The sequence below is a fragment of the Thermobia domestica genome, chromosome 5 (genome assembly GCF_964235325.1).
Source record: "Thermobia domestica chromosome 5, izTheDome1.hap1.1, whole genome shotgun sequence".
Classification (NCBI taxonomy): domain Eukaryota; kingdom Metazoa; phylum Arthropoda; class Insecta; order Zygentoma; family Lepismatidae; genus Thermobia; species Thermobia domestica.
In genome coordinates this window covers 318,005,030-318,023,959 of record NC_137458.1, presented here as the reverse complement: position 1 = coordinate 318,023,959, position 18,930 = coordinate 318,005,030, and the positions used below count along the sequence as shown (strand labels likewise).

The 18,930-nt window shown below is 36.7% G+C and overlaps 1 protein-coding gene across 1 annotated transcript in view; it reads left to right on the top strand.

Moving 5' to 3' along the window:
• Nucleotides 1-2,857: 2,857 nt before the first annotated feature.
• LOC145685667 (QRFP-like peptide receptor) overlaps nucleotides 2,858-18,930 on the top strand; it is a 34,660-nt gene continuing 18,587 nt past the window's right edge. The window contains exons 1-2 of the mRNA XM_081758061.1: nucleotides 2,858-3,398; nucleotides 11,571-11,749. Of these exons, the coding sequence (XP_081614187.1) occupies nucleotides 2,924-3,398; nucleotides 11,571-11,749 (654 nt within the window). The 5' untranslated portion in view covers nucleotides 2,858-2,923. The remainder of the gene's footprint in view (nucleotides 3,399-11,570; nucleotides 11,750-18,930) is intronic.

The window sequence follows — 18,930 nt, the reverse complement described above, 5'->3', positions numbered from 1 at the left end:
GTCATTGTAGTTAAATTTCTCGCTAAATGGAAATTCCAAGTAGATCAAATATTGTTCCTAATTGTGTGGTCAAGATAACAGCTTATCAGTAACAAGAGCAACCCGTTCTGTGGAGAGCATTTTACACACACCAGTTAATGATTCAATATAAAGTACATTTAACTAATGGACTCAGCATAAAAGTTTTGATAAAAAAAAATGTATGCAACAACTGGTGTTTTACGTCACAGTGTCAGCCATAGTCTGTGATAACTTTCTGAGTCGGAACTGGTTCTAAAGAAGAACTGGTTCCGTGATATGTAATTTTTCTTGGTTCATTTTGCTACAGAAAATTCACCAAAACAATTCACCAGTATTGTTGCCCTGTTTATTAAGCAAACACATTTTATAGTTTATCCAAGTCTCAAATCTCAAACACTGTTCTTGTGTTTACAAGATTCATAGTATAAATGATAAACTGATTGCACGAACACAATGAAGAGCCTATACCAACGTTTACAGATACGCAAAGTCATTACACAATATACTCCAATAATAAATATGGTCTAAATGTTGTTATATCACACACTTCCTTGATCTTTTGTGACACGAAAGGATTCTGATAACTTCTACATGAAATTAAGAAAAATCAAGACCTAAGTTGCGTACACAAACTCACAAAACTAGACGACACGAGGTACACAAACTCACAAAACTAGACGAGACTAGAAAAACTGCTCAAAAATATATACGAGACTTCTACAGAATTTAAAAGGCGAGCTGAAAAAAAATCTTACTTCTCGTCTCTTCTCCTAGGCAACAGACTAGCAGCACTTCGCCTTGTTGACACGTTATTTAGGTATTTCCCATGAGTTCTGGCACTTAAGTGTAACATTGTCTTCTGCTTTCTCACCTCAACCATAGATTGGTGGGCAACATGCACATTTTAAAACTTTTCTTTCCTTATCTAAATATTCTATTCTTGGTCTTCCTCTTCCTGATTTTCCTTCTGCCTTTCCCTCTATCAGGACGATGATCCAATCGGAGTGCTGAATAAGATGGCCCAGCATGCTGTTTCTCCTTTTTCCTATTATCTTCATGATCTATCGTCCTTCATTAACTTCCTTTGATACGTCTTCATTCCTTTTCCTTTCGGTCCATGATATGCGCAGCATTCTGTGCCAACACCACATTTCAAATGCTTCCAGCTTGGATATTTCAGCTTTTCTCAATGTCCATCTCTCTGATCAGTAAAGCACCACGCTCCATAAATCGTTTACGAACGTCCAACGACAGATTTCTTGATGTTAGATAGTAGTCCTCTTTTCATATGGAATGCTTGTTTAGCCTGCACTACTCTGGAACTTATGTCTTTTTCACTTCTTCCGTTCGAGGATATTAGACTTCCTTAGGCAAACGTCTTAACGTCTTCGATTTTCCCTCCCTCTAACTATATGTTTGCCCCTTCCTGTCGTGCTCTTGGGGACTTTATCATTTTAGTTTTCTTCTTATATATATTTATTTTGCATGTTGCAACATTGTACTGTAATGCAATACTGAACAACAATTTGAGACGTGTTGTGATTTACCTGTATTTGTTTATCTGATTAACCATTTATATTTAAATCACTTACTATTATGTTATTTGCATCTTCCATACTTTAAAATTAAAAACTATACGTATTATATTTCAAAACTAGTAGTAAACGTGAATACCGATACGGTAATAACAATTATTCAGAAGCTGCAACTTAAATAATTTAAAATAAGACCTTATTATTATTATTATTATTATTATTATTATTATTATTATTATTATTATTATTATTATTATTATTATTATTATTATTATTATTATTATTATTATTATTCAATTTCTTCAAAGCGAAATTTGCTGTAAAATGAATTGAAGCGTTTGGAGGATAAAGGTGCTATGTAACAAATTGAATATGACGGGAAAATTAACTTTCACAATTTTGTTCCTTAACATAGCGCCTTCATCCTTTCTAAATACCTGCACCCAGACAAGGACTCACTAAATAAGGTCTTACGTGGCATGATTAACATATAACATGTGCATGAACCACCAGAATGCAACGTTTCAAAAAATGTAACATAACACCTTTATCCTCCAAGCGATTCTATTCTTGTGGTCTAAATGAAGAAAATAAATTAAATTAGAAGTGTTAAACTTTGTACTAAAATACATCCTAACTGATTGAGAAGAAGGCCCCAAAATCTTAGTTTTTTGGCCGAGCTCTTCGAGATTCTAGTTCCAGCCCTGGAAATATGTGGAATTTGATTAAATAACGTTTCGCTCCTGTAAAATATCACTAATTCGTGCACTCCGTACTTGACAAGTTGAAATTGTGACATTTTTTCATATAGGTGCCTGTTTTTGATATCGCTAAACTTTGATTTCTTCGATAATCCACGAGATAGAAGAAAATCAAGTTAGGAATTTGTCACAGTGATATTTGCATTTTCACGGCTCTTGAAGAATCGGTTCGTTATTTCCTATCACAGATAACACTACCAGATGTTTCATTCCACAACGCAAGATGGACAAACAACAGTCTCTGGTGTGAAAACAGAAAAGAAGTGCGGTTTCGGAGACGAATATTCAGCAAATTGAACATTCATTCAAGTTAATTATTTATTTATTGTTCGACTCTAGTATTTGTCAATTCGTAGAACGTTCTTGCTCTAGTTTTAAATGAAAAACAGGTCATTATTAGTTGGTGATTATTTGTTAATTCAAAAAAGTATGATTATCACGTTGTTACACATGAAATGATAATATGCGTTCATATAATGACAGAATTACAATTCAAAGGCCTATTTCAAGGATACGGAAGAGTAAAGTTCGTAATTTATTTTGCACAAATTACAGTCAATAAATTTTCAAAGTACATTTTAAGCGCTTGAGATTGGAATAACAAGAATGTGCATAACCAAAGGCGTTACAATCAGCAAGGACCACACAGAATGCCCGACAGACTACAACTATACAACTGTGTCATGGCTAAATTGCTCTGAAGATTCTTTTGGAGCGAATTCTGAAATGGATGTAAGGAATAATTACCACACTGTGTTGGAAAGCGACTTCTATAAAAACGCAACATTCCCGAATGATATTTGGTACGTAAAGCCGTGGTGGGAAGTCATGGTAAAGACTTTGGGATTCCTTCCAATTATTATTGGTGGGTTTTTCGGCAATTTTGCTGTGCTCTATGTTATACGCAAGAATCGTTTGATGCGAACACCAATGAATTTGTTTATTGCTAACATGGCGGTTGCAGACCTTCTCACTGCTGTAACTTCCCCCTGGATTTTCCTCTGCATGGACATTTTCCAGAATTTTATTCTCGGATCATTCTTCTGCCGCACCGAAGGATTTATACAGTGTAAGTTGCTACTAATAAAATATATTTATAACCAGGGCCCGGATCTTGTTGACAAGTCAACTTTTTTCTGTTACGCATAGGACAAGGCAAGTTCAAATAAAAACGTTATCCATCAACTCTAGGTTCTAAAAATATATTTTATTCGTTTTTTGCACTTTTTGTACTTTTGGGTGCACTTTTTGTCGTTTTGAAGTTCCAGGTCATTTTTTAATATTTTAAGGTAACTTTTAGGTCACTTATGGTCTTTTTATTGTTTTTCTTCTACATAAGGACGTCTTAAAATGAACACTGTTACGGATGTGAAAAAGAGAAAGGTAAATAATCTATTTTCATGCTTCCTGACTATTAGGGTGGAAAAATTGCATTCTTAACAAGCTAATGAAAACTAAGCTGTAGCTGGTTGACGAAATGTGGGGGTTGGTAGGTGGCCAAACAGATAGTTTTGGGATGTTGACCACAAAGGATGTGATCACGGGAATAACTAAAAATGGATTAGAAGGCGTACACAGATTTTAAACAGGATTTTTATCTATTATTCTCATGAAGTCGACACTTGCGAACTTTTATTGTTTAAGAGTGGTTCCTAGTTTCAACTCGGGAGTGAATTGACGTTTTCAGTACGTACAATGCCGTACAATGCACTGATCAGTAGACATAAACGATCAATAGACTGCAACTAACTGAAACAAAACTTTCTGAATATGATTGAGAAATGTTAATTAAAAATCCAATGAATATTTTTAAAAAATGTCAATGTTTAACGAAATAGACGTTTAAGAAAACTCAAGTTTTGAGGTCAATTTTTGTGAATTTTAGGGTCATTTTATAGATCACATTTTAGAAAATTTTAGGTCAACAAGATCCGGGCCCTGTTTATTTTATAGATTAAAATTACATATTCTAATTTTTAGTTATATTGGATAAGTAAGCTTAGGAGGGACGCCCGGAGAAGGAATAGCAGTAGATATTATTATCTCAATGCATTTGGAAGTAGGTCTACTATTTATACTTAAGGTACCACCAAACATACCACTTATATATTATACAGTCAGCAACAAAAGTTTCTTTCCGTTTTTTGAAATTAGTTTCGTAAATATTTTCTAATTGCAGAATAGGACAATTGAATTAGAGATTTCAATAAATTCAAAACAATGTAATTTACTGTACGTTCCAGCCACACCGCAGTTATTCACAAAATAAACTTTACCAAACGAAAAGAACTTTTGTCTCTAACTGTACAATAAGTTGTAGTTGTTATTTGTTGAAGTTTAGTTCCCCCTTTTCAGCCCCGAGGCTATATCAAACGTGGACCTGTACTTTAAGGTGGAATTTGAACTACCGTAGAGCGTTCAAATTTTAATTTTCTCTCCGGGAATCGAACCCAGAGCCTTGCACATCAGGGACAAGAGCGCTAGCTACTAGACCAGCGGAAAGAACTGTACAATAAGAAATATAAAACTGGAATAGTTTTAACTAATGGTGAACTTTTTTTGTAGGTACTACTGCTACGCAAAAATCACTAGAAATTGGCCACTTCGACGCAAAATTGGCCAAAGTTATATCTAATACCTAAACTACATTTTTATTGGCTAAATACCACGTGAAAATGGTTAGACTTAGCCATAACATGGCTAAATTGGCAACACTAACTGCGCTGAAGCTGATGGAAACGTCTTGTTTAAATTTAAGACGTTAGTACTTTTAGTTGTCATCTTTGGTGATAAGGTCTTAGTAGCGTGCATACTGCATATATATCCTCGTTTTCGGCATCGTGTGTTGTTTCAAAGTTACGCAATTCCGAAAACGAGGAAAGTGTAACTTTGAGGTTCCCTAGCTCGAAAACTATGATTTATTAAAGACGGTTAAAGAAATATCAGAGGAACTAGTAAACTAGTATATTCTCTATCTAAATTGCTATGTTCCAATGCTAGGTCGTACCGGAGCAACGAATTTTATAGAGGGAGCTTGGGTATCGGAACCGTAAATTGAGTAAGGATAAGTACAAAGAAAATATGTTTTGATAGAAAATATCTAATTATCGGCTTATTAAGATGTTATGTCATGTACCCTCATGTCCAAAATTACTGTCACATATATATCTGTCTTCTTGTAAGAATATAATTTGATAATGATTTAGCAGGGTACTTTTAATACTGTTACTATGTGTATAATCGGGAAATGTATATTTGTGGTAAATTTCATAGGAAAAGAATTATAAATACGAAAATTAGAATGAGTAAAACAAAATGTTGCTAAATGGACAAGAAAATTTTATTTTTGTTTTATTGTTCTTATTTACTGCTCTTTTGACATGAAATTTACCTCATACACGTCTTTGCCGATTTTACACATAGTAACATTATAAGAAATACCGGGCGAACTCGTTATCAAATTATATTCCTACAACAGCATATTTATAGACATGTGACAATAATTTTGGACATGACTGTACATGAGTATTATCATTTGTAAATTTCACATTATCACTAATTTTAATATCTGAAATTGTACAACCGCCCAACACAGTTTAACATCAAAGAAAAATGGTTGATAACACTAAGCAAGAAAAGCGTTGGGTGTTGTAAGCAAGAAAAGCGTCAAACAAACAAAAGATAATAAATAAATGATTGAAAAGATACAGAAATTCGAAATGCTGTGAATACGAACATCAGGGCAAAAGATTTTAAAAACTAATTACCGAAGAGCGGGCGTAGCATGGTACTCCTCTTCAAAGTCAAAGTTAAAACTAGACTTCTCAAAACTTGACTTATGTCTAACCAGTGACTACTTTTATCCTCTCTACTAACACTCAATATTCGCTTCAGAGTGACGAACAGCAGAATAAAAAATTGTTTATCACCGTCAAGAATTAAGCTGAAACACATAGCCAGTGGCGGAGCCAAGGGGGGCCAGGCCCCCTTGCTCAAATTCTTGGCCCCCTAGTGGCCCCCCCACACAGATGATGCTATTATAGGTCGACAAACGGCGAGTTGCCAGTGGCTACAAGTGAAACTACTTCCAAAACATCTCTGGACAACAAAGTTACGAACTGCAGAATACCGTTGCGTTCCGAAAATAGCTCCACTCGTTTTCGTTTGTAGTACGGGAAGATATAATTCCCGGAAATCTGTGGGATGCTTGCATTGACCTCGCCACCTGGACATTCATTTTAACCTCTGTCCATTATCTAGTTATCTCCTTTGTTTTTGACAAACAACCAAAAAAATAGAAAATCAGTCGCTTCAATGTTGAAAGTCATACTAAAATATGATATGCATACTTACAAATAACATGCACTACAGTAAAACATTACACTTGTGTTGGACGAAAAAAGTCTTCGTACACTAAGTAATTGATTTCCATTCATTATGGCGACATAGAACAAATGCATAGCATTCATTAAATGATTTGGTATTATTATTATTATTATTATTATTATGAGTTTATCTACCAAACAACTATTTATTGATTAATAAAAATGATTAATCAATTATATTTAGTTACGTATGGTAGATGACTTCAGATTATATTATTTACTGACCGACATTATCCCACGCTGTCGTATCTGTGCATAAGAGGTAAGTTCTAATCTTTTCTTTGTAGAAGTTAAGTAAAAGAACCTGTTTTACCTCGAAATGCTTAATTTCAATTTTATTTACACAAAGACAATTCTAACATACAAGATGATATTAACGATGCTATTTGCATATACGAGTTACTTGTCACAAAAACTAATTACGCTAGGAAACTAAAACTATTCTCAGCCTGTCTTTCTTAGCTAACTTTTACAAGTGGTAGCAATTGAAACTCGCATGAGTATATGGTAACCTATCACCCGAAGTCCAAGGTTAATCTCTTTGCACATGGCTAAAAAAAAAGAAAAAAAAAGAACGTCTCTGTTGCTTCCGTTTTTACTCTCCCTCTGTGCCAGCCTGAATCCCCATTATATTACCAAACGTTATCAATCTTTAATTTCAAATTAAGTGTGTTTGCTTCCACTTAAGTCAACCAGCTACACATATTTTAAACGCCATGATTAAATAACTATTTACTTATATTAGAAATCAATTGCATTAATGAATCCTAGTTGTTTGAGGTACTAAATTCTTATATTTTCACTGTTTTCCAAAGAGTAAAATCATGAACAACAAAAATGGAAACATTCACCTTGAATACACACACACACACACACACACACACACACATATATATATATATATATATATATATATATATATATATATATATATATATATATATATATATATATATATATATATATATATATATATATATATATATATTGGAGATGGCCCCCTCAAAATCCTGTTGGGCCCTTCATTGCCCCCCCCCCCTGAAAAAAACTCTAGCTACGCTACTGCACATAGCTGACTAACCATTAGGACAATATTCTCATTTGAAGTGTTATCCTTTGTCTAACATGCCATTCTGTCGACAATAAGCGTATCTGATAACTCATGCACACACAGGCACAAGTGCTATTCTAACTAACTCCATGGCCTATGGAACCCGGAGGTTCAATGCCATGTTCACAAAAGCTCTCCATTGACTTCTGTTCTTAGCCAACCGGATCCAGTTTCTACTTTCTGTTCCCATTGTTGCGAGATCTAGCTTAATATTGTCCTAGGTCTTCCTAATGGTCGTTTTCCGATTGGTCTTCCAGTAAAGACTTTGAAAGCGTTCCTACTTTCTTCCATTCTGGCTACATGACCTGCCCACCTGAACCTTCTAGATTTGATGATCCTAACAATGTTTGGTAAACGGTATCTATAAATTATGTAGTTCTTCGTTATTTAGTTTCCGCCATTCCCCATTCCCGTTCTTCTTGGGTCCGAATATTCGTGTCAAGATTTTATTATCAAATACTTTCAGTCTACGTTCTTCCCTCAGAATAAGCGACCATGTTTCGCAACCATACATAACAACAGACATGATTATCGTTTTATATATTTTAAACTTCAAATTCCTTGATAGAATTCGCAACAACAACAGATTTTGAACTGAATAGTAACACAAATTCCCTGCTTTTAGTCCACATTTAATTTCTTCGTGAATATTCTAGAGTAGGTTAAAACATATCATAATTGATGCTTGTTTTCTGAATCACTAATTTTAATGCATATAGTTAATGAGAACTTTATTGACAGTCGGGCAGTAGATTTCGTTACAAGTATAAATTTCTCACATTTCAGTAACGGCATCTCATGCTGGAGATTCTATCGCTCTTTCCCCTGATGATATCGAATTGCAAGCAATTGACTTTTTATTTTTATTAATTCATTTGTTAATGACTTTGAAACGGAAGCATTAAATTACATAAATATGCAAATTAAGTCATGGTCTTTCTCCATTCCAAGTTTGGTCAACATCAGGTGAGTTCCGTAGTCTCCAAGCAGCGTTCCAGTTTCAAATTTAGACAGAAAAATATTTCTAGAGAACTTGCTTCCCAAGTCAGAAGTCACAATGTGTTGAGAAGAGAATATGTGTCATACAGAGTAAAGCATCCTGGCTTCGTGATTTCATGCAAAGAGCCTGGTCGTTTGTATGAACTAAGACAAACAATGAATTCCCTAGAAGTTTAATAGATTGATTGGAGTTGACACTGTCCAGCGCAAAGCTAATATGAGAAAGGACCAGGGACGTACACAGAATTTTGGTCCTGGGATCCGGACCCTTTCCGAAATTCCGACATTTTTGGTAATTTACTTTAATTTTAGGGGTGATTTTACAAATTTTAATTTATTTTATCTTCATATTGAATTTGGACCCCTCTCGAAATAAATTTCTCCGTAATGCCTGGACTAGGGATGTGCACGAGACGAGTCGAGTCAGGACTTTTCTGACAAAATTCGAGTCGAGACACGGCTCTTCCAATAGAAAAATATACATTTTTCGAGTCGAGACATCAGTTTTACAGCACATTTTCGAGACGAGACAGCCACAAATCTTGTCTCGTGCGCATCCCTAGCCTGGACAGGACCTACTGCTGGAATGTACAATTTCAACCTTTTCTTGGATTTTTGTATATGACAAGGACTCCTCATGAATAACCCACCGCATTTAATCCCCAGCAAATGAATACTATTTGAGAAGTATAGTTAATTTCACAGTGCCATCTTCTTCACAATTTTATGAAATACAGTACTAGAAAACTCCATCACTGTCGAAATAGCTTGTGCATATGAATTTTCAGTGATAGGAACTACATATCATTTTACTAATATGTGCTGAAATTCTTTGATAATTCAATGCTTTCTGAATTGTTTTTGTATATTATATGTGAAATTTGAATTGTACTCTGCTAATGCATGTACGTTCAGTGTTCGTGATCTTGAGTTCGGTTCTCGGTTGGAGAGTACAAAAGAATGAATATTACAATCATTCACTTTCTTTAATCTCTGTTTCCTTTAACCTTAAGGGCATAAGTGTAGTACGTTAAACTAAAAAATAAAATATTTCATTTTCAGTTCTGAATTGTATTTCTCTTTCTACAAATATGCCTGTGTCTTTATTTTAAGGAACCTCTTAGGACAACATTGTTAACAGAGTAAAATGCTTTTATTCAGTTAGATACAATTTTATTATAATTAACCCTTAACTACTACGGTGAAAAAAAGTTGCACTAATACTCTGGTGGGGTCTGTGAGACCCTATAACAAGAAAATCATATGTTAATTCAAATATTTAATTTTTGTTGGAATACAAGTTACATACTTGTCAATTAATGTACGATGGATCTTACAAACAGGTGAAGTGCTACTTTCGACAATCTGGACAAATACATAAACTGCGTTTCAAATGAAGGAATCTCTTACACTATACACACGATTTTTTTTTTTTTTTTACTTTTTGTCGGGGGGACATCTAGCAACACCCTGTTGTCTATTATAATTTGTAGCATGGTGCCAGTGATGTGTAATAGCCATGCGTCTAATGCGTTTCGGACACGGATATTCTTTGCGGCTCCCTTAACTCCTAGCAACCTGATCACTATGTTTGGGCACTTGTACGCCCCTGTGCAGGGAGCGTTCTGCTTCAATTGAACGTTTTGCTTTTTGTCATAGAAAGAAGATGTAGAATGCGCAAGCCCGCCATCTTCTTCCTCACTGATCTTAGTTTCCTCTGAGGCTGATGCTTCATTACATTCAACAATACCGTCAGACATTGCCGACGAAGACGTTATTTCATCTTTACGTACATCACTGTCAGTTATGTCATCCACTAGAAGTTGAATTTCATCATCCGTCAAAAACGTATTCCTGGCATTGCGCATCAATTGAAGCACACTTTCCGAAAATGTAACACACACAGGTGCCAATGTTCACTGCACTCACAAAAAAATTTATGTTTACTCTCGGGTGGAGTTTTACAGACCCATTTGCAAATGCAACTATTGTAAACTGCGACATAGTACGGAATTAATTACACTGAGAAAAAAATTGTAGGTGGCGTACTTAAAAAGATAGGTTACATGCGTAATTCCTGTAGTTTTTGGACTTAACGTACAGCAGACGTATAACTGAAAACGCATGTTTTATAATACTTTCTGTATAAGTGTTCCATCTATATGTACTTTCCATATGAAACAATATAGGCGGTCAGGATCTCATACAAATGGACGTATATAACATATAGCTGACGAAGGTAACATAAGTATATGGAAGTGATATACGGAAAACTGTTAGATGTCAGACATCCTGCAACGGCATGATTAACATCTAAGGGCAGTGCCTATGTAGCATACGGATAACATATGCTCCGTACTGATACCGTATATTAAGCAAGAGGATACCGTATATTTGTACAATATACCGCTGTCCGGAGAACGGATTTTTCTCTGTGTAGAAGTCAAGGCGATATAAGAGTAATCTTTTGTCCACTAGAGAATACCTAAGGTATCAACACTATCTGTTTTTTCGTTTGGAAAGTACGTGAAGAATAACTTGGCATGGGGTCAGTGAGACTCCACCAGAGTAGTTAAGGGTTAATCTTGAAGAGAAGTCGATTGTAATCCATAAATTAGATGTTACTTCTCATGCTCTTATTCATACATTTTCTGGAAAATGTTCCACTAAAATATTCCCCCACTATTGTAGAAACATTGTGAAACCATAAACAATGTTACTAATTCTTTGTATTATTAATACAATTTAACTCTGTTAGGTTTCCTGATGTTAACAAGCGTTCTCAACCTAATCGCTGTGAGCTATGACCGTTTGATGGCCATCATTTGTCCTGTGCACAAGCGGATGACAAATAACACTACTTACTTTGTGATGGGGTTCACGTGGATTGCAGGGGCTGTTCTTGCCACACCACTCATCATCTTCAGAGAATATAAGGTAAACATTTTTTAAATTTTTTTTTAAAAAAGAAATCTTGTTATAATAACAGGCATAATTCACTTAATTGTAAGTTTTTGAACAGATTTAATTTGGAGAATGTTTCGGTATTTTTGTTAAAGCCTTTCTGTTGAGAGGGGGATGGATAACCGCACTGAACAAGGAGTTTAGTGGGAATATTACATTATATTCCCAACATAAGCTGACAGTGTATAATGTATGTACTTCGAATAGGGAATTTTTTGTGAAGCAGCAATAATTATTACGAGTTATTTCGTGATATTAAGTTCCTTTACCTATTTGAAATGTTCAAGAGGTCCTCCGCCATTTTCGATGACACGAAACATTGCGCTTCAATCATAAGAATGTCTTCTGTAGCCACACAATAATCTTACCTCATCTACGAAGATTAGCTACAGACCCAATCTGTTGAAACCTTTTATTAGTTACTTCCTGTTTTGCAGAATGCCGTATCAGCTTGTAACACTGCCAAGTTCACCCATTCCTGTTTCCCAGAATCCCATAAAAAGTTTTGGTAGCACCTTAATATTAGAAATATCTGGCGAAAGGAACAAAACACCAACATCATGGTGGAAAGACTACAAGGTGGTTGCATGCGCACGTCGTGTGGAGCGCTGTCGTGGCTGTGACGTCATCTGGTTTGCAAGAGACAACGGGAAACGGCGCGGCTTTAAGTGACAAGTGGAAATTCTTTGTTACTTTGTTCTTTTAAATGATATCGAGAATGCCTAACTGTGCAGTGTGCAGCTGTAGTAATTATTACAGAAAAACTGAGGGAACTAATATACAATACTTAGATTTCCTCAAAAAGAGGGGGAATGTCTCCAGAAATGGATTTTAGCTTGCAGGCGACAGGACAAAATAAACCTAAAATATGGTAAGTTTTACATAAAAGTAATAAATAAATGCAATGTTAAATGCAATTATAAAAAAGCGATTTCATTATGTAGTTTCTTTTTAGTATTAATAGTATGTAATAATAGTATATAAGGCTACAGTATCTTATGTTAATTCTGCATGCAAAAATCCAATAGTACGATTTAAAAAGACGAACTTTGGGGCAAGACCCGGATTCGAAATCATGAGGGAGGGAAACCAACAGAGGTGATCATTTCTATCATCATTTCCTTTTACATAATATATTGAGATAAAATTTTCCCCACAGAGGCAGGCATGCAACTCGAGGAGGGAAGCACGATGATCTAGGAGGCTTACCTCCCTCGAGTTACGCAAATGGAGAGCATTGAACGCGTTAAAGTAGTTCAGGTCCCATTTCATTCTGGAGGTCTGCATTCCCTGTAGCCTCGGTGCTAAAACGGGAAGTTGCACTTCAAATTAACTAACGAATGGAAGGTTCGTAATAACGATTAACGGTTACAAAGATATATAACAATGTATTAGATCAAGAGAATAAAGTATCCACCTACCATGTCAGGGCGACATTGTCGGGACATTTTTACACACAGATTTTGAAATTTTTGTTCATTTTAATTATAACTTTGGATAATTTACTTTGGATACATATTTAGGGGTTCCCTCCAGAATTACAAAATTAAGAATGAGTGCAGTAAATTTAAAAATATGGTAGATTCTCAACTAATCAAGGACGCACAGTGGCTCAGTGGCAGAAGGCTCACCTCTGGTCCAAGTGATAAACCCTACTGGTCCGCTTCTCGGTCAAGTGAGTTTCTGGTGGACAACATCGTGTCCGTGAGTTTCTCAGGGCACTCCTGCATTCTCATTCCACCAAATTCCACATAATCATTCATTTGCATTTATCTTTTGTCTTCTTTAGTCCACGTGACAGAAAACAGAAAACTTATCAAGAAAATTAAGAAAATTATGTAATTTTATGGTTTATATGTTTTCTAGTCTAGCTGTAACATCCCTACATCGTCTTCACCTACGCCTAGCACTTTGTTTCTTGCTTGAAATAGTCATGTTGCAATTTCTTTGTTTGAGGTGCTTTGTATATACATATTTATTTCTATATATTTTTAGAACACAATAGTATATGTGACGTTTTATTTCGTACAAATGTTTAATAATACAGTTTGTTATGGCGTAAATTTTGACACTAATATTCAGAGAACTGTCAGTTTCACCAAACCTTTTGTTCAGATACAAATTCTATAAATAAGCGATCAGCGATTTCAAATAAGATGACTTTTTTTTTATAAATCAAAAATAAAAACGATGTTTAAAATATTAAATACGTGCGTCCCTGCTCAATAAAGTTTTTAACCTCCCCTGAGATTTCTGACGAAACTTACATGGGAGCAACCTCTTAAAAAAAGAAAAAGAAAAACTGTCCAAACATAAGGAAAATATACGTACGTGCATCTCGGTTTACGAAAACCCTAAATTCTCCCTTGAGATATTCTCAAAATTTATATGGGGTCATCAGTAAAGAATTCTCTTTCAAGCAAAATAATAATAATAGTAAATCAAAACCGATCAATGTGTTACGAAAATATACTTGAGCATACATAAATATATAATAATGAAATGCATTAACGACACACTGTGTTATAGATTATTCAGGCCTATACATACTCGAGTGTATTACTTCAGATGTTTAAAAAAGAAAAGAAAGAAAGAAAGAGAAAAGAAAAGAAAGAAAAAGCAGAAAATGTAGTGAGTAATATTGGCTTGTTCAAGCTTCAAAGTTGTTTAATATGAACTGATATTGCTTTTTCTTTTGCTATTGTAAATATCTTCCTTTGAATTCACTTAGCTTAAGCATTACGTTTATATAATTATTGTTTGTACTAAAATTTTTACTAACATTTAAAAGATCACTATAAATAGAAGAGAAGTTTGCGTGTAAGATATCAGCGAGCAAGCGCTTGTTAAAAGTTCATCTGATTCTCGCTGGCCACGTCTGAGACCAAGGTGACGTCATGCGCCAGAGCGACAACAATGTAGCACTGCATTGCATCCACCTTGTATTCTTTCCACCATGACCAACATAAATATAAAGAGGTGTGGCTCGCAATAGAGCCTTGTCGCACAAGTTCATTCGTGATTTATTGTAACAAGAACAAATTACAAACACACAGACAGATAAATAAAAAAAAATAATTTGCTTATAACAAATAATAACAATAATGGCATGAACCTTAATAAATTTAATATGTGAGATTCTTAATATCACCTTGTCTTCATTGGATTGTAATTTCAACTATCAAAACGAATGCAATGAGATACTGCATTAAAATACGGAATAAGGACAACTTTGCACACCTAAACCTACTCTTAAGAGCCCGAGTACGATTCTCTTAACGTCTCCACAATCTTCTCCGCAAAGTTAAATTACCTGCATCCAGCAGCCGCATTCTCGGATAGTGCTTGCTTCAAAAGTAGAATGAATCTGTATAGGCCTATATAGGGACGATTTATGTCTACTTCCTATTTAAACTTGAAATTCTAAACCTCGGTATTGTTCGTGCTGTTTTCGCTGTTGTTATCAAATTTATCTCTCATTGCCCTGAAACATTAATAAAAATATAATTAGTACAGGGTTTGTCCGGGAAGTAATAGGACTGATTTTATTCCGCCATGGCTGTACTTCGGAGCGTGCGCGCACCGACTGGATCCGGTAGAGGGAGTTCCTAGCTAACGAACAAGCGGCTGGTCAGTTGTCTCCGAGCACACGGAGAGTCAGGACAGGCTTTTTCGCGCGACGTGTTTCTGTGAGTGGTGCAAGCCGAAAATGCAGCGTTCGTTAGAGCAGAGGTACGCGATTAAATTCTCTGTTAAACTCGGTAAATCTGCGACAGAGACGTTTGATATGATCAAGCAGGCTTAACCAGATGATGCTTTAGCAAGAAGTGGTGTGTTTCGGTGGCACAAGGCCTTTTCGGAGGGCCGGGAAGAGGTCGCCGATTATGACCGTGCTGGAAGACCTTCGACTTCGACAAACACCAACAATGTGACTCGTGTGCGCGAAGTTTTGAACTCAGACCGTCGACTAAGTACTCGTTTAATTGCCCAGATGTTAAATTTACCAAAAACTGTGGTTTATGAAATTGTGACGGAGCGTTTGAACATGCGCAAGTTGTGCGCGAAGATTGTCCCAAAAGTGCTCACTGACGACCAGAAATTGCGTCGAGTGGAATTGGGCCAAGAAAATTTGAATATGTGTGAAAGTGACCCCCAATTTTTGAATAACGTAATCCCAGGTGACGAATCATGGATCTTTGAGTATGATCCCGAGACAAAGAGGCAATCTTCCGAGTGGCACACGCCGGCGTCTCCTCGCCCAAAAAGGGGAAGAATGAGCAAATCCAAAGTGAAAACGATGCTTATTGTCTTTTTTGAAATCAAAGGCATCGTCCACCATGAATTTGTTCCTCCTGGACAAACCGTGAACGCCAAGTTTTACGTGGAAGTGCTCAAGAGACTCAAACTAAGGGTCAATCGGGTCCGACCAGACATCGGAGCCGACTGGAAGCTGCACCACGACAACGCTCCGGCTCACACCGCCTTTCTTGTGAACAGCTACCTGACCAAGGCCTGCATCCCAACGCTTCCGCAGCCGCCCTACAGCCCAGATGTGGCCTCCCGGACTTATTTTTGTTTCCTCGCCTGAAACGCCCGATGAAAGATAAGCATTTTGAGACGACAGAGGGGATCCAAGCAGCTTGCACCGCCCCAGACAACACGTACGTGTACGACACATGTGCACTATCCATGCATAAGCCGTACATTTGCACATGTGCATTTGTGTGGATGATGAATACATACATAACCCGTGCATAAGCCGTACACGTGAATTTGCGTGGATGAAGCACACATACATAACCCGTGCATGTGCACATGTGCATTTACGTGGGTTATGCACACGTACATAACCAATGATTAAGTCGTGCATGTGCACATGTGCATTTGCATGGATAAAGTACACATTTACATAACCCGTGTCTAAGCCGTTATATACACATGTGCATTTGCGTGCATGAAGCACAAGTACGTAACCCGTACTTAAGCCGTTATGTGCACATGTGCATTTGCATGGATGAAACACGTATTTATATAACCCGTGCTTAAGCCCTTATGTACGCATGTGCATTTGCATGGATGCAGCGCACGTACGTAACCCGTGATTAAGCCGTTATGTGCACATGTGTATTTGCATGGATGAAGCACATATTTATATAACCCGTGCTGTAGCCGTTATTTACACATGTGCATTTGCGTGGATGCAGCGCACGTACGGAACCCGTACTTAAGTCGTTATGTGCACATATGCATTTGCATGGATGAAGCACATATTTATATAACCCATGCTTAAGCCGTTATGTGCGCATGTGCATTTGCATGGACGCAGCGCACGTACGTAACCCGTGCTCAAGCCGTTATGTGCACATGTGCATTTGCATGGATGAAGCACACATTTATATAACCCGTGCTGTAGCCGTTATGTACACATGTGCTTTTGCGTGGATGCAGCGCATGTACATAACCCATGCTTGAGCAGTGGATGTGCACATGTGTATTTGCGTGGATGAAGCACATTTAAATTACCGGTGCTTAAGCCGTTGTGTGCACATGGGTATTTGCACGGCTACTGCACGTATGTATGAGACGTCCATAATACCGTGCAAGTGTATACTTTTACTTTCATTCTTTTACTCTCATTCTCATCAACAGAAAGTAACCTCCATTTTTGGTAGGTGTCGTTTTTCCTCCAGGCGGTGTTATAGAGACTTTTCGACGAATGATTGTAATGTGAATGATTGTGAATGATCGTGACGCTGAATGATTGTAAAAACTCCATAACGTCCACTGAGCTAGGATACAATATCAACAGGTGGCAGCATTGTACTGATGTAACTACTGTCAGACAGTTCATAGGTTTACAAAATTATTTTCGTGACCGATTACAGTAGAATATGTTCCGTTATTTGTTACTTGGCAAACATGTCAAAGATACTACCTAAAGCTTTGCTCGTTGCAAATAATAAACTCCGAAACTAAAATTCTCACTGACAATTATTAGTTACTTGTTATATACTTTGAAGGTGGTGTCTTTGCAGTTATAAATTGTGTTACTGCGGAAGACACCAAATATATAAACTTTTTTTCGTTGCATCCCTAAGTTGCTTTTACATCACATCTGTACTACGAGGAAATCACCTGTGCATTGCATGTAAGTCATCTGGGTACTGTTTCAAATCACCTCTATCGTACATGTAAATCATCTGGGTACTGCGTGTAAATCACCTCTGTCCTACATGTAAATCACCTGTGTGTTACGTGTAAATCATCTCTGTCCTACATGTAAATCATCTGGGTACTGCGTGTAAATCACCTATGTGCTACGTGTAAATCACCTCTGTCCTACATGTAAATCACCTGGGTACTGCGTGTAAATCACCTGTGTGTTACGTGTAAATCATCTCTGTCCTACATGTAAATCACCTGGGTACTGCGTGTAAATCACCTGTGTGTTACGTGTAAATCATCTCTGTCCTACATGTAAATCACCTGGGTACTGTGTGTAAATCACCTGTGTGTTACGTGTAAATCATCTCTGTCCTACATGTAAATCACCTGGTTACTGCGTGCAAATCACCTGTGTGCTACATGTAGGGCCTAAATCACCTGTGTGCTACGTGTAAATCACCGCTGTCCTACATGTAAATCGAATACGTGCTACTTGTAAATCACCTGCGCGGTAGGTATAAATCATTTGTGCGGGACGTGTACGTAGCACATGTTCTGTGCACGTGAAGATGTTGAATAGGACCTGGCATGTATATGTGCATCAGATGTACAGGCGTGCATTTATACAGATGATGCACATGTTGCATCCGTGCAATTGTACATGTAGTATACGGATACTGTACGTGCATTGTGCTGTCTGGGGCGGCTCTCAAGGCTATTCCGGAGAATGACTTACGTGACACCTTCAATGCTTGGAAATCGCGCTGGCAGCGTTGCATCTACGCAGAAGGAGCCTATTTTGAAAGTTTTTAAAGAATTGTAACGATTGGCTCAATATATATTTTTTTTAATCGACTCAGTCCTATTACTTTCCGGACAAACCCTGTACAACGTAAGGAGTCAAATGACAATCCAATAAAAAAGTAAACTTTCAAATATTGATGTATTTACGAGTGGATTGTTGCATTCAGTTCGTGAACATACGTGTC